Source organism: Aulonocara sp. 'chitande type north' Nkhata Bay, linkage group LG7, assembly GCF_057382095.1.
Source record: "Aulonocara sp. 'chitande type north' Nkhata Bay isolate Kocher_YH1m ecotype deep benthic linkage group LG7, A_spYH_male_GT1.1, whole genome shotgun sequence".
In the NCBI taxonomy this organism is placed as follows: domain Eukaryota; kingdom Metazoa; phylum Chordata; class Actinopteri; order Cichliformes; family Cichlidae; genus Aulonocara; species Aulonocara sp. 'chitande type north' Nkhata Bay.
Genome location: NC_141350.1, coordinates 51,241,226 through 51,255,117, shown reverse-complemented (window position 1 = coordinate 51,255,117; position 13,892 = coordinate 51,241,226). Strand labels below are relative to the sequence as shown.

Sequence of the window (13,892 nt, the reverse complement as noted above, 5' to 3'; positions counted from 1 at the left end):
AAAAATATAATGCAGAAGATTATTCATATGGTACCTGTAATTTCAGCTGTTCTGTGCTCAGGTGGTATATTGTGGCTCTGGGCCTCATGTATGTGTTCCTCAGACTTGTGTTGGCCTGACAAAACACATTTATATAATCAGGAAACATTTCTGTTGTTTTTTTTCTAATATTCAGATAATGTATTATATCTGAATATACGTTGGTATAATGTATATAATATGTATAATAAATTCATATTAAATTCAGGAGAATAGCTATCTTAACCTAATTGCTGTGAATCCAGCTGCTGAAACATCAAATTGAAATTATTGTTCTGAATATGATCCTCCCAGTTCCAAATGCCAGTCCTTTCAGCTTTGCTTCCTGCATGTTCCCACTAAATATACTGTAAAGTGGATACACCTCCTGTCCTGATGCCTGTGCTCAAATACGGTTTGGTGGCCACGAGTCCCATGCAAGTGTTCCTCATTATGTTGGGAAACTGAAATGCCAATTTAGTTTGTTTTGTATTTTTTTTATGCTGTTATATTTAAAATTTAGCACTATATCTTAAATGAACCAATACACAATCTAACTGCTGAGACATTAAATTCAAATTATTTTTCTTAATACAGTCCTTCCAGGCCCCAATTTTTAGGAGGTTTTTGAGTTTTAAAAAGAAACTTGTTACTACTGTGTATTAAACTGAGAGACTTTCAGCTTTGCTTCCCACATGCTCCTCCTCCCCATGTCCATGTGATGTTTTATGACCATGAGTCCCACATTGGAGCTCAACATACTAACGGGAACTGGCAACCCACAATTGCCTTGAACAGAAGAAAAAAGCAAGTTTCCATATTTATTCTGAAGGAGACTTTTAACTTGTGGTTAAAAGTCACCTTCAGAACAGCTTCGATTCATGATCGGGCTATTGGGTTTGATTTCAGAATAATAAAAACTATAATAAATAAATACAAATACTGCTACTAGTACTAAAATTAAGCTAAAATGCTATATTAAATCTAAAAAAAAAACCCTGCTACTACTAGATTTCAACAATACCTTTACCTTCAGGTTTTCTTTCCATATGCTCCTGCTGTCTGTGCTCAGGTGAGGTTGTTGTTGTGTGACCGTGGGCCCCATGTACATGCCCCTCCAATGTGTGGGGGTCTGACACAACACAGTCATTATTGTTAACAAGTTGTATTTCTTCTGTGTGCTGTGTTTCGCGTGACACTACAACATAAAAGATAAAGTACCTGTTGTTTCAGGATGTATTTCATTATTCTCCTCGTGTCTCCATCCATGCACATGCGAGGTTGTTCTGTGGCCATGAGTCTCGTGTGTGTGTTCTCCTGACACAATTTTCAGTCAGAACCAGAAAAAAATCTCACTGGGCAAACATTAATTTCTTCTGCTTTATTTATTAATAAAGCCCATGTTAAATCTATAAAGACTTTGTCTCCACTATGCTCTAAAAATACCTTTACTTTCACTCTCCTCCTCCTTTCTTTCCACCCCATGCTCAGATGAGGTTGTTGGTTTGCGGCTGTGAATCTCGTGTACGTGTTCCACAAAATTGTGGGGAGCTGAAACACCACAATTGTCACTGACATAACAAGCCAAAACTGAGACACATTTCCATGTCTGGCTTCTGTAGTAAATAAATCATGTTTTCATTTATCACCTGCATATTTCCTTACTCGCCTATGCCCACTGCTATATAATTCTACAGTGCATTTGTTTAGCATGAGCAGGAAGAGTGCATTTGTATACCTTTCCCTTCAGCTTTTCTTTCTTCATGCCCGTCGCCATGCTCAGGTGAGGTTGTTGTTTTGTGGCCGTGAGTCTCACGTGTGTGCCCGTCAAACATGTGGGAAACTGTCACAAGACAGGCATGAATGTGTGTTTAAATATAAAAATAAAAATGCATCTCTGCGGTTTTGCGTCAGGACACTACAAGTTTACTACAGTTAGCTACAGAGTTGCCACTACAGTGCATATAGAACTGTCACCTTTCCGTTCTTCTCCTCGTTCTCGATGCACCACCTCATGTGAATTTTCACCGTGCTCAGATGAGGCTGTTGTTTTGTGGCCGTGAGCGTCGTGTTCCTCAAATGCGTGGGAAACTGTTATACCACAGCTTTTATTCACAAAACGTCCCTCAAAAGCCTCTATAACATGTTAGTATTTAACTGTAAAAGTTGCTTAAAAGAAGCTAAAAGTCTTCTGTTTATGATCTCCAAATCGAATTGTGAACACTATGACATCATTTGGACCACTGTGCACAAAACGCAGTACCTTTGCTTTCTGCATGCTTCTCTTCCCCGTGCTGAGATTGGGTTGTGGATGCGTGTCCGTGAGTTTCCTGTACGAGCTCCTCAGACTTGTGAGAGACTGAAACACCACATATTTTTATCAACTTAACGGGAAGATGTGTAACACATGGCGAACACTACTACTATTATACACTTTAACTACAGCTCTGGTTGTCATGTATGTGTCCCTAAGACTGGTGGTGGTCTGAAACGCCACAGCTGTGATTGAAATAATGAGGAGAATTTATGATAAATACTCTGTCATTTCCAATGTATTAGGGGACCTAGGGATTGCCAAGTTTCATTTAAGTCTACAGCACATCTGCACAACAAGTAAAGTAAGGTACATAAATCTACATATGCTGTAGATTTTCGTACTTTCCACCACTAGATACCTGTCTCTTTGGATTTTCTTTCTTCTTCCTCATCTTCCTCCTCCCTTCCTGCTCCGTGTTCAGACAAGGAAGTAGTTTTGTGGCCACGAATCTCATGTGAATGTTTTTCAGACTCATGGGAGACTTAACACATCACAACCACGATTAACATAAGAAACAAAAATTTAAATACAGTTCTACTGTTTACAGTTTTTGTTTTTTGCTTTAAGTTACAAAGTGCAATCTACTTACCATGCACACCACTAACTACACTGAGCTACTAACTACAGTCGCTACACTTCATACACAAGGGATACCTTTTCTTTCCGTTTCTCCTCCTGAATGCTCCTCCGTTTTCTCCCCATGCTCAAACAAAGATGTAGCTTTGTGGCCATGAGTCTCATGCAGCTGTTCCTCTGACTTGTGGGTTTCTGACATAATCCAAAATATTCATTTGCAGAAAAAGCAACAATGCAAGATGTAGTTATTAATTTGATCTATTCCAAATTATCAAATTAACATACATAAAGAGTCACATCTTGATTCAGCCTGTTTCTCTGTTGCCTTTTAAAAGATGAAAGAACTAAAAGAAGAAATGAAGGCATCTGATTGCCCTCGTTTAATTCCACCTGATGAACTTAAAAGTAATCTTCTGGATTTGGTTGGAAAGTGAAGCCAACAAACGTCAAAACGTCAAGTTATCGACTACAAGAAAAATCTTCAAAACGGGACACAAATAAATAGAGTGACGTCTTCCTAACTATGTCCATCTTTTGTACTGTCCCAGTGTAAAATCAGCCTGAGTTAGTTTTCATTTACTTTTCCAATGGGATTAAGTCCACAGGACCTAATAAAAACAGTCTTATCTTATCAATCTGTGAAACCTAATCTATATTTCACTTTTGAGAAATCCAACAAAGCTACCTAAATGTTCATTTTAACGACTTTCTTTTATAATTTAAATATAACTACCATACACAAGGTTTTTGGCTGGTTGACCTTTATCAGGTATATAGTTAATGTCCATACTTTCACTAACACCACACACACACACACAAACACACACACACACATCCTCCTGAAATGTTTCAATCATCCAGTCAGAACTTAAAGTGTGATTAGCACATTTCACATGTATGTGCCATTAATCAGAATATTATTTTAAAAAAAACCCAAAGCATTAGACTGAAGCTAACCATAAATAACATCTATCCAACCCTTTTCTTACCTGCACAGAAAACATCACCAAAATAGCCTATACTCATTAGCAACAACACCATGGCAAAGATCTTTCACAAATTTACACAGTTTTTTCCCACATATTCAAATATATAAACCGATGAAGACGAAATACAAATATCAAGTAGTACAAATAATTACCAACTTGTTCATAAAGTGACTTCCTACCGAGTTTTAATTAACATGTTGCAGAAGTTTTCCGCCAATGCACCTGCCGTCTATGCTGGTGCGCAGGTATTTTTTAGCTGATTGAAAGAGTTTCACACAATAATCGTCAGAAACCTACCTACAACACTTTTTATTGAATCAGCCTTCTATATTAAATCAAATGCAACCTAAATCTAAACATAATGTAACAAACATGTTCAATTAAATTCAGTTTTATTTATATAACTCGAAAGTACATTACAGTATTTGAATTCTTTGAGCAAATTTAAGCTAGCGTTAGTTAATCTGTTTAATTGCATAATGCATTTGGGTTTAAATTGTGTTTCTTTTTAAGCCTAAAACCAAATAAATGTACTGGAGCCAACATTTTGGATAAGCTTAATGACAGCCTGTCAGCGAGAAGCGACATTTAGATATATTTCTGCTTCAGTTAAGAATCATGAGCTGTCACATTTCTATCACAAAACCGAACACTCAAAGAAATCGAGTAATTTACTCCACTTAGTTAAAGAAATACCCGTCTTTTCAAATATTCTCTCTGTTTCCTCCTCCTCTTCCTCCCTTTTCTGCCCATGCTCAGAGGACGTTGTTGCTTTGTGTCTCATGGAAAGACTTGTGGGAGACTGGCACGCCGCAAACACAGTTACCTCACAGGATGCCCATTCTTGTTAAGCTATTTTACAGGCACCTATCCTCGACAACCTGAACAATAAGAGCTTTATAATTAGGCTGATACTGCAGTGGGTAAAGATTTCTGATATCGTCTGCCTGCTTTCCCCTCTTCCTCCGAGACCTTGTTTTCCTCTTCTCTGCCTTTCTCTCTGTCAGATAGCGGATTGGCCCATCAGGGGCCTCAGCCCTGGGCTTGGGAAAAAGCTTTTCACTCTGGGTGTGAAAGAAATGACATGCACTTCCTTTTATCTGAATGTCATGAAATGTTCTGACTGCTTTTGCACTCGTTCACTTTGTTCCCTCGCATAATGGAGGAGGATGATCCACCTCTGCTCTTGTTGTCTTTTTATCATATTAAACTAGAACTATGAATATTCATGAGACGCTATGGATATCGGAGCAAATTCTTCTTATGGGTGGATTTCCTTGGTTTTTAGATCTAACGTGCTCTCTGTTGCCACAGTCACACAAAACATCTCAAATCAATACCAGAGACACATTCCACTTTTGCTGCATTTATAATTGTCACTCGCTCCTGCTTTTCCTTTTTCGAGCATTTTCCTTTGTATATTCCACTTTCCCAGAGGGGTTTATGCCATACCCAGAATCCTTTGCTTCAAGTTCTTAGGGCTAGAGAAGAGAGATGTAAAACTAGTTCAGTTTGTGGATCAAACCACCTCCAGCTTACACCTTTTCCGTTAACTGCACCACAGAGCGGCACAGTTCAATAAATTAAAAAATAAATAAATAAATCCACCACAGAGATGGTTAAAAATACAGATAGCCAATCCCATAATGTGACCACACCGTGCACGTCATCGAGGGACTAATGATCACTAGACCGCTAGAGAATACATTTCTCCTGCATGCCTCCATCTGTGTTCCCCCCCTTGAGGTGTTTTTCATGCAAGCAATGTACGTCTCCAGTTGTTCTTGCCCAGAGAGAGGGGCATCCTGCAAGCGTCCCCCGCTCCCCTGCGGAGCATCCCCCTTCAGGCAATCTCCCGCCCACATCGCTCCTCCTCTTCATCCCTCCCTCTCCCAAGGGCCTCCAGGGAGGCGGGACGCCAGCAGCTGTTCTCAGAGCACCCGGGATCGTTTCACACAACTGGCACTGCGCCATCATTACATCTCATCATAGTAACCCCTGCCTACCTCTACTCATGTCCTACTCTGGCCCCACATCTGTCACAGCTGTGTGAGTGAGTGAGAGAGAGCGCACACACCGGCTGATGAACTCTCTTGTGGGAAAGCAGGATTCTGAATCACAGTTGTTTCAACTGGCTGATGTAGCACAGCGGTGAGCATAAACGCATTTAATCTCAGTAACCCGCGCTGCCTTGGGGGGGTAGGAGTGATCCGAACCATTCTTGGCATTAATCTCAATCAGCTCAGTTCGAACCATCTGACAGGAGACGCTGGCAGCCGGAGCCTTCGGTGTTCCCCCTTTGCTCCGCGCTGACTGAAAGAAGGGCATGTGCTGCAGTGAGTTCACATAAATTTGGGCTCAGTCTCCGATCCTCTGATGCTCTGCAGTTCTCTCTGTGACTTTAAATGATGCAAAGACGATGTCGGCCGAACTAATCCAACTTTCTGTTTCTTTCTGTAGCTTCTCACACGCTCATTCACCCACATTAAGTGGATTTCACTGTCAGCACCTAAACTGAGCAAGGCTTCAGACATATGATATAATGGTGAGCGTAAAAGTGATGGTAGCTTGTGTATAAAAGCATGTTAGGCCTGAAAATTGCCCATTTTAAAAGACTTTGACACCCTGTAAACCCCATCACGCTGGCTGTAAAACGATCTCATTCTAAATTAGATTACTCTCATTTCTGTGGGCCTCCATTCTACTCTGTATCTACTGCTATGTCTTACTGTGCCTTAGCTCTGAGCATTTATCCCCAGTTTTAACACAGCTCGTGTGATGGTGTGTCAGCAGATGGACATCGGGCTCCTCTGTGATCTTTTGTCGGTGGTGGCGATGATGTTGATCGACCGCTGAGCCATGTGCAGAGTTCTTCAGGACTAGATGCGACAGATGCAAGTGTTCGGGGATTGTTTCTGAAGGCGTAAACTCCTCTGGTGTCAGGGGAACTCTGCGCTGCTCTGGCAGAGAGGATGGTGATGGAGGGTGAACCTTTGTTGTAATATGAAGTGTGTCAGATTCTCCCGTGGGTATCAGTAGAGGCTTAGGCGCAGCGCTGGTGGATAACACATTGTGTGTTAGCGGGGCTGAGCTCTCTGTAACTCGGGTTTCTGCTGGTGGAGCTCTGCTGTCTGTTGCATCAGTTGCATGAGGACGGAGAATGTAAATGCAATGAGGAATGTGCAGGCTATGGCATTAGCATAAGAGATGCTGCCTCAGATTGTTTATCCAAAGAAAGCCTAGCGCTCCCCCCCCTTTTTTCCCTTCAAATGAGCACATATACGCGCACACACACTCACACACAAGTATGCGCACGTTCACACACGAACGGAAGTGAGAACCCGCAATGAAAGTGTGATTTCACACTGCTGAGACAGGCTAAACTCAAAAAGCTGTTCCACAAACCCTTTCTGTGCTGAAAATTGTGTCCTTTCTGGAAAACGCTGTGACTGCTAAAAGGTGTGACTATTGTTAATGCGGTTGTAAAATGAAATCACACAGTGTTTGTCAAAGTGTATTACGCCGTTTTCTTTGCACTTACATGGATGTGTCCGTATGTGTTTGCACACACTCAGCTTTGTCGTCAGACAAAAACAATGACAAATAATGGCAACGCTTATCTCTCACCTTCAAAACAGCTACAAATCAGTTGCTGGATCACTATAAATGTAACACAGCTGCACAGAGGTGCACCAGATTGCCACATAATCTAATTATACGAAACTGCATTGAAACCGCGGAAATGTCCGGGTTGATCGTCATGCTATTTTCCACTTAAGTGAATCATCAGTAAGCAGTTAATGAGAGAGAATAACTGAGTGGTAATACTAGCTGCGCGGTTCCTCTACACTTCACTTTATTGCATCGTTAATATATTTATTTTGCAGTTGGTTTATTTATAATAATTTAATTAAGACATATATTGTGTATGTTTCCATTGAGCCATCCATCCATCCATTCATTTTCTCCGCTTATCCAGTTAAGGGTCATGTGGGGGGTGGGTGGGGATTGGAGCCTATCCCAGCTACCACGGGGCAAGAGGCGGATACACCCCTGGACAGGTCACCAGTCTGTCTCTGGGCTTATTGTGTGTTTGTAGAATGTAATACATGTAAATACAGGATTATTCCCCTTACAGATCCAGAACAGTCAGATACTTTAAACTTCCTGTATGATGAGAACAAGATCAAAGCTTCTTTGTAAGATGTTTGGTGAAAAGTACATCATAAAACTCATTCTACATTCTACAACAATGTAACAAATCTATTTCTGGAAGGACAGTAGGCTGTCCAGTTCCACAGAGAGGTTTGAAAGCAGAACCGGGAAAGGAATGGAGAAGAGGAATCTGGTAGGTTTTAAACTCGGGCTAGCAGTGGATTTTGAGTATGAGGGTTTTGAAAACTCTGAATCAGATGTAAAGGAAGGCATTTTAACCATCGCACTCATAGCTATCAATCCTAATATCACTCTACTGCAATCGAAACTAAACTACATTAAGTGAGTCTCACACGGCGCCTACCTTCACTTGTATTGAAATAATGGGGGGTTTAGAGAGCTGAAATGTGATTTTCCGACCCCAGAAACAGAGCTGTGGAATGTAATAGACTCTGTATATACAGAAAAAGGGTTAAAAAATTAAAAAATAAGTCTTTGTATCATTTCCAGCCATGCAACAGTGCCACCACTCTCACACATAATGCATTGGCAGTCTAAGCTGATTCATTTTTAAATCCCTTAATATGTGCCTGTCTGTCTGCGCAAATGGACTCACTAACTGTCCCATGACACACTCTTCCATGCACACACCTCGCCTCAGCGCGCGTGCTGAAGCGAGCATGTAGTGTCTGCTGGCGCGCACTGGCATTTTTATGCATTTGCATGTAATGAGATCATTTGTCACTTCAATTAATGTAGCCCGGGAAAAAAGTATAACAATAATTTTTAATGCCACCTGTCAGTCTTAGCATTCTCATCATTTATTACCGGAGTGTTAAACATTGATTTAGAGTCACACTAATGAATACATTGGGATTCATAGGCGGTTAACATTTTGCCCGAACACCTGACGGTGGCAGAGCGCATGGATGTTATTAATATGTCACATGATTTTCCAGACATGATCCAATCTCTCCAAGACCAAGGCCAAGTTCAATCTTTTCAAAAAATGCAAGTAATTCAGTAGAGTAATGCATCATCAGTGTGTGTGTGCACACATGGTCATCTGCATGTGCGGTTCAGCATGTGACAGGTTATGCTTGTATGGCTCTTTTTCAGCCCAGAGGATCCGGTTTTGGATAAACGATGAAGTCATGGGTCACGAGGGGTCATGCGTCTGGATAGGTAGATGTACGACAGGGTTTGGGGATTTTGGTTTCTCCCACCAGCCCTCCCCACTCACCAAACACCCATCTGTCCAGCTGACCAATAGGCAACGGGCTCATTGGATCAGAGCCTCTTGCCAATGCATCGCTAATCCTTATCTGAGCATGCTCACTGACTTAACTGGGGCAGAGGCACGACAAAGGCTGCGACTACTATAACATCCTGTCCAAGCATAAGCTGCTGTAATGTTTTTTAAAAGGTACATCTGCTCGGGAAGCACAGAACATATTAAAAATACAACTTATCATTGTTTGATTTTACATCAAAATCAATGAATAACTAAGCCTGGATTTTCATTTTTATATTCCTGGAAACGGTAATAGTATTGAAAATATTGTTTATATAACCGGCTTTTTATGTGGATATAAAAAAAATCAAGCATTATAAGTGGGAAAAAGTTAAAGTATGTATTGTTACTTCTAACCTGGAGGTTTTAAAAAGGTTCTTAAGATACACTTAAATAAGATAAATGAAATAACAGTTTATGCTGTATTATTCAAGACTAATGGTGTTATTTGATCTAGATATTAAAGTCAGGACCTTCAGTTACATGATATGATAAAACCTGTGTGTGTGTGTGTGTGTGTGTGTGTGTGTGTGTGTGTGTGTGCGTGTGTGCGTGTGCATCAGTGTGTGCATGTACAAACAGTAGTGGCGAACACTGTGAGAATGGAACCTAAGACCTGAGATCCCTGGGAGGTGAAGGAGGGGATGAAGATGATTTATGGGTTTTACTGAACTGCACCATATGCTCGCCATAAATCTAAACACACCTGCTCACAAACACACATTCACATGCACTTACACACACGCACACACACACAGATAACAGAGGTTTGCTCACATCGGGGTCAGATTCAAGCCAAATACATTTCTCTAAAGCTGAGATTAAAAATAGGCAAGAATACAATTCTACAATAGGATGATCTTTCACGTTGGTCTACCAGAAGTGTAACAGAGCAGTGTTGTATATTTTTTAATATTGCTGCATATTGTACATTTATATCTGGTATGTACAGATAGAAGTCAAGCAGAAACAACTTTTATGTATTAAAACTTGAGCCACTCCTCAGTTCTTGATATTCGGAACTTTTTCAGGATTGTTTTGCATGGTGAATCACAAGCTGAAAGTATTTTTTTGCATTCATAATTCCATCATTATTGACAAGATCTTCAACACCTCTGATTTCACCGCAGCCCCAAACCATGACACAGCCTCCACCGTGTATTACATCACATTTTATGTTCTTGCAACAGGCTGCTACAAACAAAGTCTGTAACACAACACACTGATAACACTGGTTCAATCCCTCAGTCCAGTGTTTTTTTTTTCATTGCAAAACATTTCTCCAATTGTTAATTCAGTATTTTGCGTTTTGTCTGATTAATGAAAGAAAAAGAATGAAGTAAATGATAATAAAAGAAGCTGTAGGTTGAGGCCCCATTGGGAATGCATTGTATTGCTTTATTGTAGCATTATGACTAAATTTAAAAGTCTACGTGAGATATTCTGTAAAGTTTGTGTCCTTCAAACAGGACTTTAAAAGGCTCTCTGAGGGTTGTAGTCCTGTTTATGTAATGTTAAAGCTCCTGTCAGGCTCACCTAAATCAAAGCAAATGAGTGGGTTCTTTGAGTTCCTGTCGTCAGCCAAACAACAAAACTGCTGCGCTGTTCAAAACATGCTCTTAATGGATTTCCTTAAGACCAAAAAAAACTATCACAGCTCCTCCCACTTTCTAAGTGCTTTCCTGGTACAACATGAGAGGTCTGCTGCTTACCAAAATAGCAGGATTTAATTTAGTATGAAAGCAAGCCGCGCTTTACAGGCCACTTTACCGTACAGTATATCGAGGCGGCTGACCGAAATGTTCACATCTATCCCGGACTGCTCAAAAATCATTCAATCTGAATGAATAAACTCTGAATGACCTTGATGACCTTGCTCTCAAGATAAGACAACCAGCTTTTAACATTACCATTAGAGACAGGCCGAGCATTAACACCACAGAGGCACGTTGCTCATCAGAACTGCTTTTGCATCATATTGAGGACATACTGAAAAAGTATAAAGCATCAACTTTCAATCTACCTATTCCTAATCTACTTTGTCGCACCTTCCTGAAGTGGTTTGTGGGTAACAGTGGGAGACCGTTCAGCTTCAGAGATGGTTGTGGTTGTTTCCACGTCGCCCTCGGGCCCGCCCTCACCTTCAGTTTCACCCTTAGTTTCAACTCCAGCTTTCACCTCTGTCCCGTCATCAGCTTTGGGAGCGGTAAACGTCCTAGATGAAGTTTCTGTTGTGGCTATTTGGCAACAACAAGTACAGATCTCCATTAATAAACAGAAGCTAACTGTGTGGGTAGGCTGAAACTGGAAAACCGAACCCGTAATCATCCCATTAGCTAGAATCATTATTTTCTTTGATAAATAACACCAATTTTTTTCTTTTCATTCTCTAAATAAGCAGACAGTTGTGTCTAACTGTCAGAGGAGACCATTTAAAAAAGAAGGCTTCTGCAGTGCAGTCCAATTGCTCAGTCTATCCATGCATCAGCCTTTACTGTTGGGCCATGTGGAGAAAAGCCCAGTGCTGTCAGGGTTGATGTTGCCACTTTGCCGATCGTTTCTGTCTAACAGCTCGGAGGCTGCGAGTCTCTCCACAGAGAGAATCCCTAATCAAATTCCCTTTTATTCCTGCCTCCCCACGCTCCTCACCCGGAATCACACTGCATTACAACACACTAACATATGCCCACATCCTTCTCTCCCTTTTCGTTCTCTCTCTCCCTCGCTCAGCTCCCTTTTCTGCTCCATCCACCCGCCGTTCTCTCACTCAGCCCTCTCTCATCGCCCCTTTTCTTCAATCCATCAACAGAACTGTCTTTAGTCTAAATAAAAAAAACAGCAGAACTGTGGAAGAAATCCTCCTGTGCAGGTTAGTGTGATGTGTTGGGATGAAAGGACATGGGCGACAGAGAGGCCTATTAATAATGAAGCACGCGGGGCTTCAGCTGGAGCAAGTGAGGAGAGGAGATGCAGAGGGGGGGAAGAGGAATGACTGAGTCGAGAGCCAGCTGAACATCACAAAGAGAGAGAGCAGGGTGGGGTTTAGGAGATCCAGATGGCGAGGTGTGGGGTTAAAACAATGCAACAAAAAGGGGACCGAGACGAGACAGGGAGAGAAGCAGAGTAGAATAGCACTTCTTCTGCTTCGCTTTGCATTATTACTTACTAGAACCAGAGGGGGAACCAGCAATTGTACCTGAAAGAGAATAAGAAAAGGGAAGAGGATATGAGATGAGAGCTTGTTTATTTATGCATTCAGTTTGCCTAAAGACTTGACTCTGCCTCATTCATCAGACTCAGGTGGCAGAGAGAGCTAAAGAGCTGCTCTGCAAAAATAAAGGCTTGTTTTGGACTACCTCTCAAAGTCCTGAAGTAATTACTGAACCCGCCTCCTCCATTCTTCCTAATTTTATCTTGCTGCTCTCTCTCTAATCCCCATATTCACGGGCGCTCATCACATATGGATGTTTTAAGAGAGCACTACCACTTTGCTACATTCGCATCAAAACTTTCGCCTCTCTTGCATATTTTTTTTTCCCCGAGATTGTACTAACAGTTAGCCTAGCCCGAGCATGCATAATGCAATCTGTAGAGGCTCTTTCGTGAGCTGTGGCCGTTTTGTGTAGCATTTCGACGGAGCGAGCTGCAAACATTTGAATTTTTAAAATTCCACTAATGGGATTCAGTTTAAAAAAAAAAGAAAAAATGGGCGGTGGGCTCGGGAGTTGCGTCGGTACCATTAGAACTGGGTCGGAAATGTCAGGCAGATTTAAAACAAAAGGCTAACAATAGAGCCATTCTCTGCAGTGTGTTTGTGTGTGTGTGTGAGTGCACAAGTACAGGTGTGCAGTTGCGGGTTTCTGTGTGCATCTCTTGTGCTCCTAAGTGTCTCAGTGTCTGTTTGGAAGGAGAAAGGCTAGGGAGGGGCTGCCCTAGATTATTATTTTATCATATCTAGCTACTGTAGCTGGCTACTGAGAGGATTTCCTCCCCACACACTCCCACGTCATGACACGGCTCTGATGTGCTCTCTGCACAGAGGTGACGACAACTCAGCCTCTTCACCCTTTTCTTTCTTTTCCAGCCTGCTTTTATGCAGGACGTCAGAGTGATAGAAAACCTCTTTCATAAGTCGGCAACGATGGAAGCCACGGTTCAGATTGCTTCCGCAAAAAGTAGTCTTACAGTTGTGCAGCTCTATTATAATAAAGAAGGCTGATAGGTGTTATTAAAAAGAGTCAGTGATGTTATTTCTAACTTACACGTGTTGGGGGTTCCGTTGGGTGCCGGCAGGTAGGAACCTGCTTTCCAGGACTTGGCTTTGAAGCCCTTCTTGCAGCGCTGGCAGTCCTGGCCTGTGGTGTTGTGTTCACACTGGCACTGGAGGTTCCCGCCATCCTCATCTGGCAGGCACTGGGAGGCGTGGAGGTTACACTTACACCTTAAACAGAAATAGAACGGACGCCCGTAAGACAAAATGTTCATGCGATGTGTGAGAGCTGACTGTGTATAAAGCTGCGGGAATAAGCTGTAATCACACCCA

At 41.7% G+C, this 13,892-nt stretch overlaps 1 protein-coding gene across 9 annotated transcripts in view; it reads right to left on the bottom strand.

Moving 5' to 3' along the window:
- The window catches only part of ntng2b (netrin g2b), a 73,914-nt gene that overhangs the window by 18,750 nt on the left and 41,272 nt on the right, over window positions 1–13,892 (bottom strand). For 6 of the 9 annotated variants that reach the window (XM_086301170.1, XM_086301176.1, XM_086301173.1 and 3 more), the window contains exons 4-15: window positions 13,612–13,790; window positions 12,516–12,545; window positions 11,398–11,586; window positions 2,990–3,103; window positions 2,694–2,816; window positions 2,282–2,377; window positions 1,996–2,109; window positions 1,757–1,861; window positions 1,465–1,569; window positions 1,240–1,335; window positions 1,049–1,150; window positions 35–115 (exon numbers count right to left, since the gene is read on the bottom strand). In XM_086301170.1, coding sequence (XP_086157296.1) covers window positions 35–115; window positions 1,049–1,150; window positions 1,240–1,335; window positions 1,465–1,569; window positions 1,757–1,861; window positions 1,996–2,109; window positions 2,282–2,377; window positions 2,694–2,816; window positions 2,990–3,103; window positions 11,398–11,586; window positions 12,516–12,545; window positions 13,612–13,790 — 1,334 coding nt within the window. The remainder of the gene's footprint in view (window positions 1–34; window positions 116–1,048; window positions 1,151–1,239; window positions 1,336–1,464; window positions 1,570–1,756; window positions 1,862–1,995; window positions 2,110–2,281; window positions 2,378–2,693; window positions 2,817–2,989; window positions 3,104–11,397; window positions 11,587–12,515; window positions 12,546–13,611; window positions 13,791–13,892) is intronic. The other 3 variants (XM_086301172.1, XM_086301175.1, XM_086301179.1) reach the window with 3 other exon arrangements.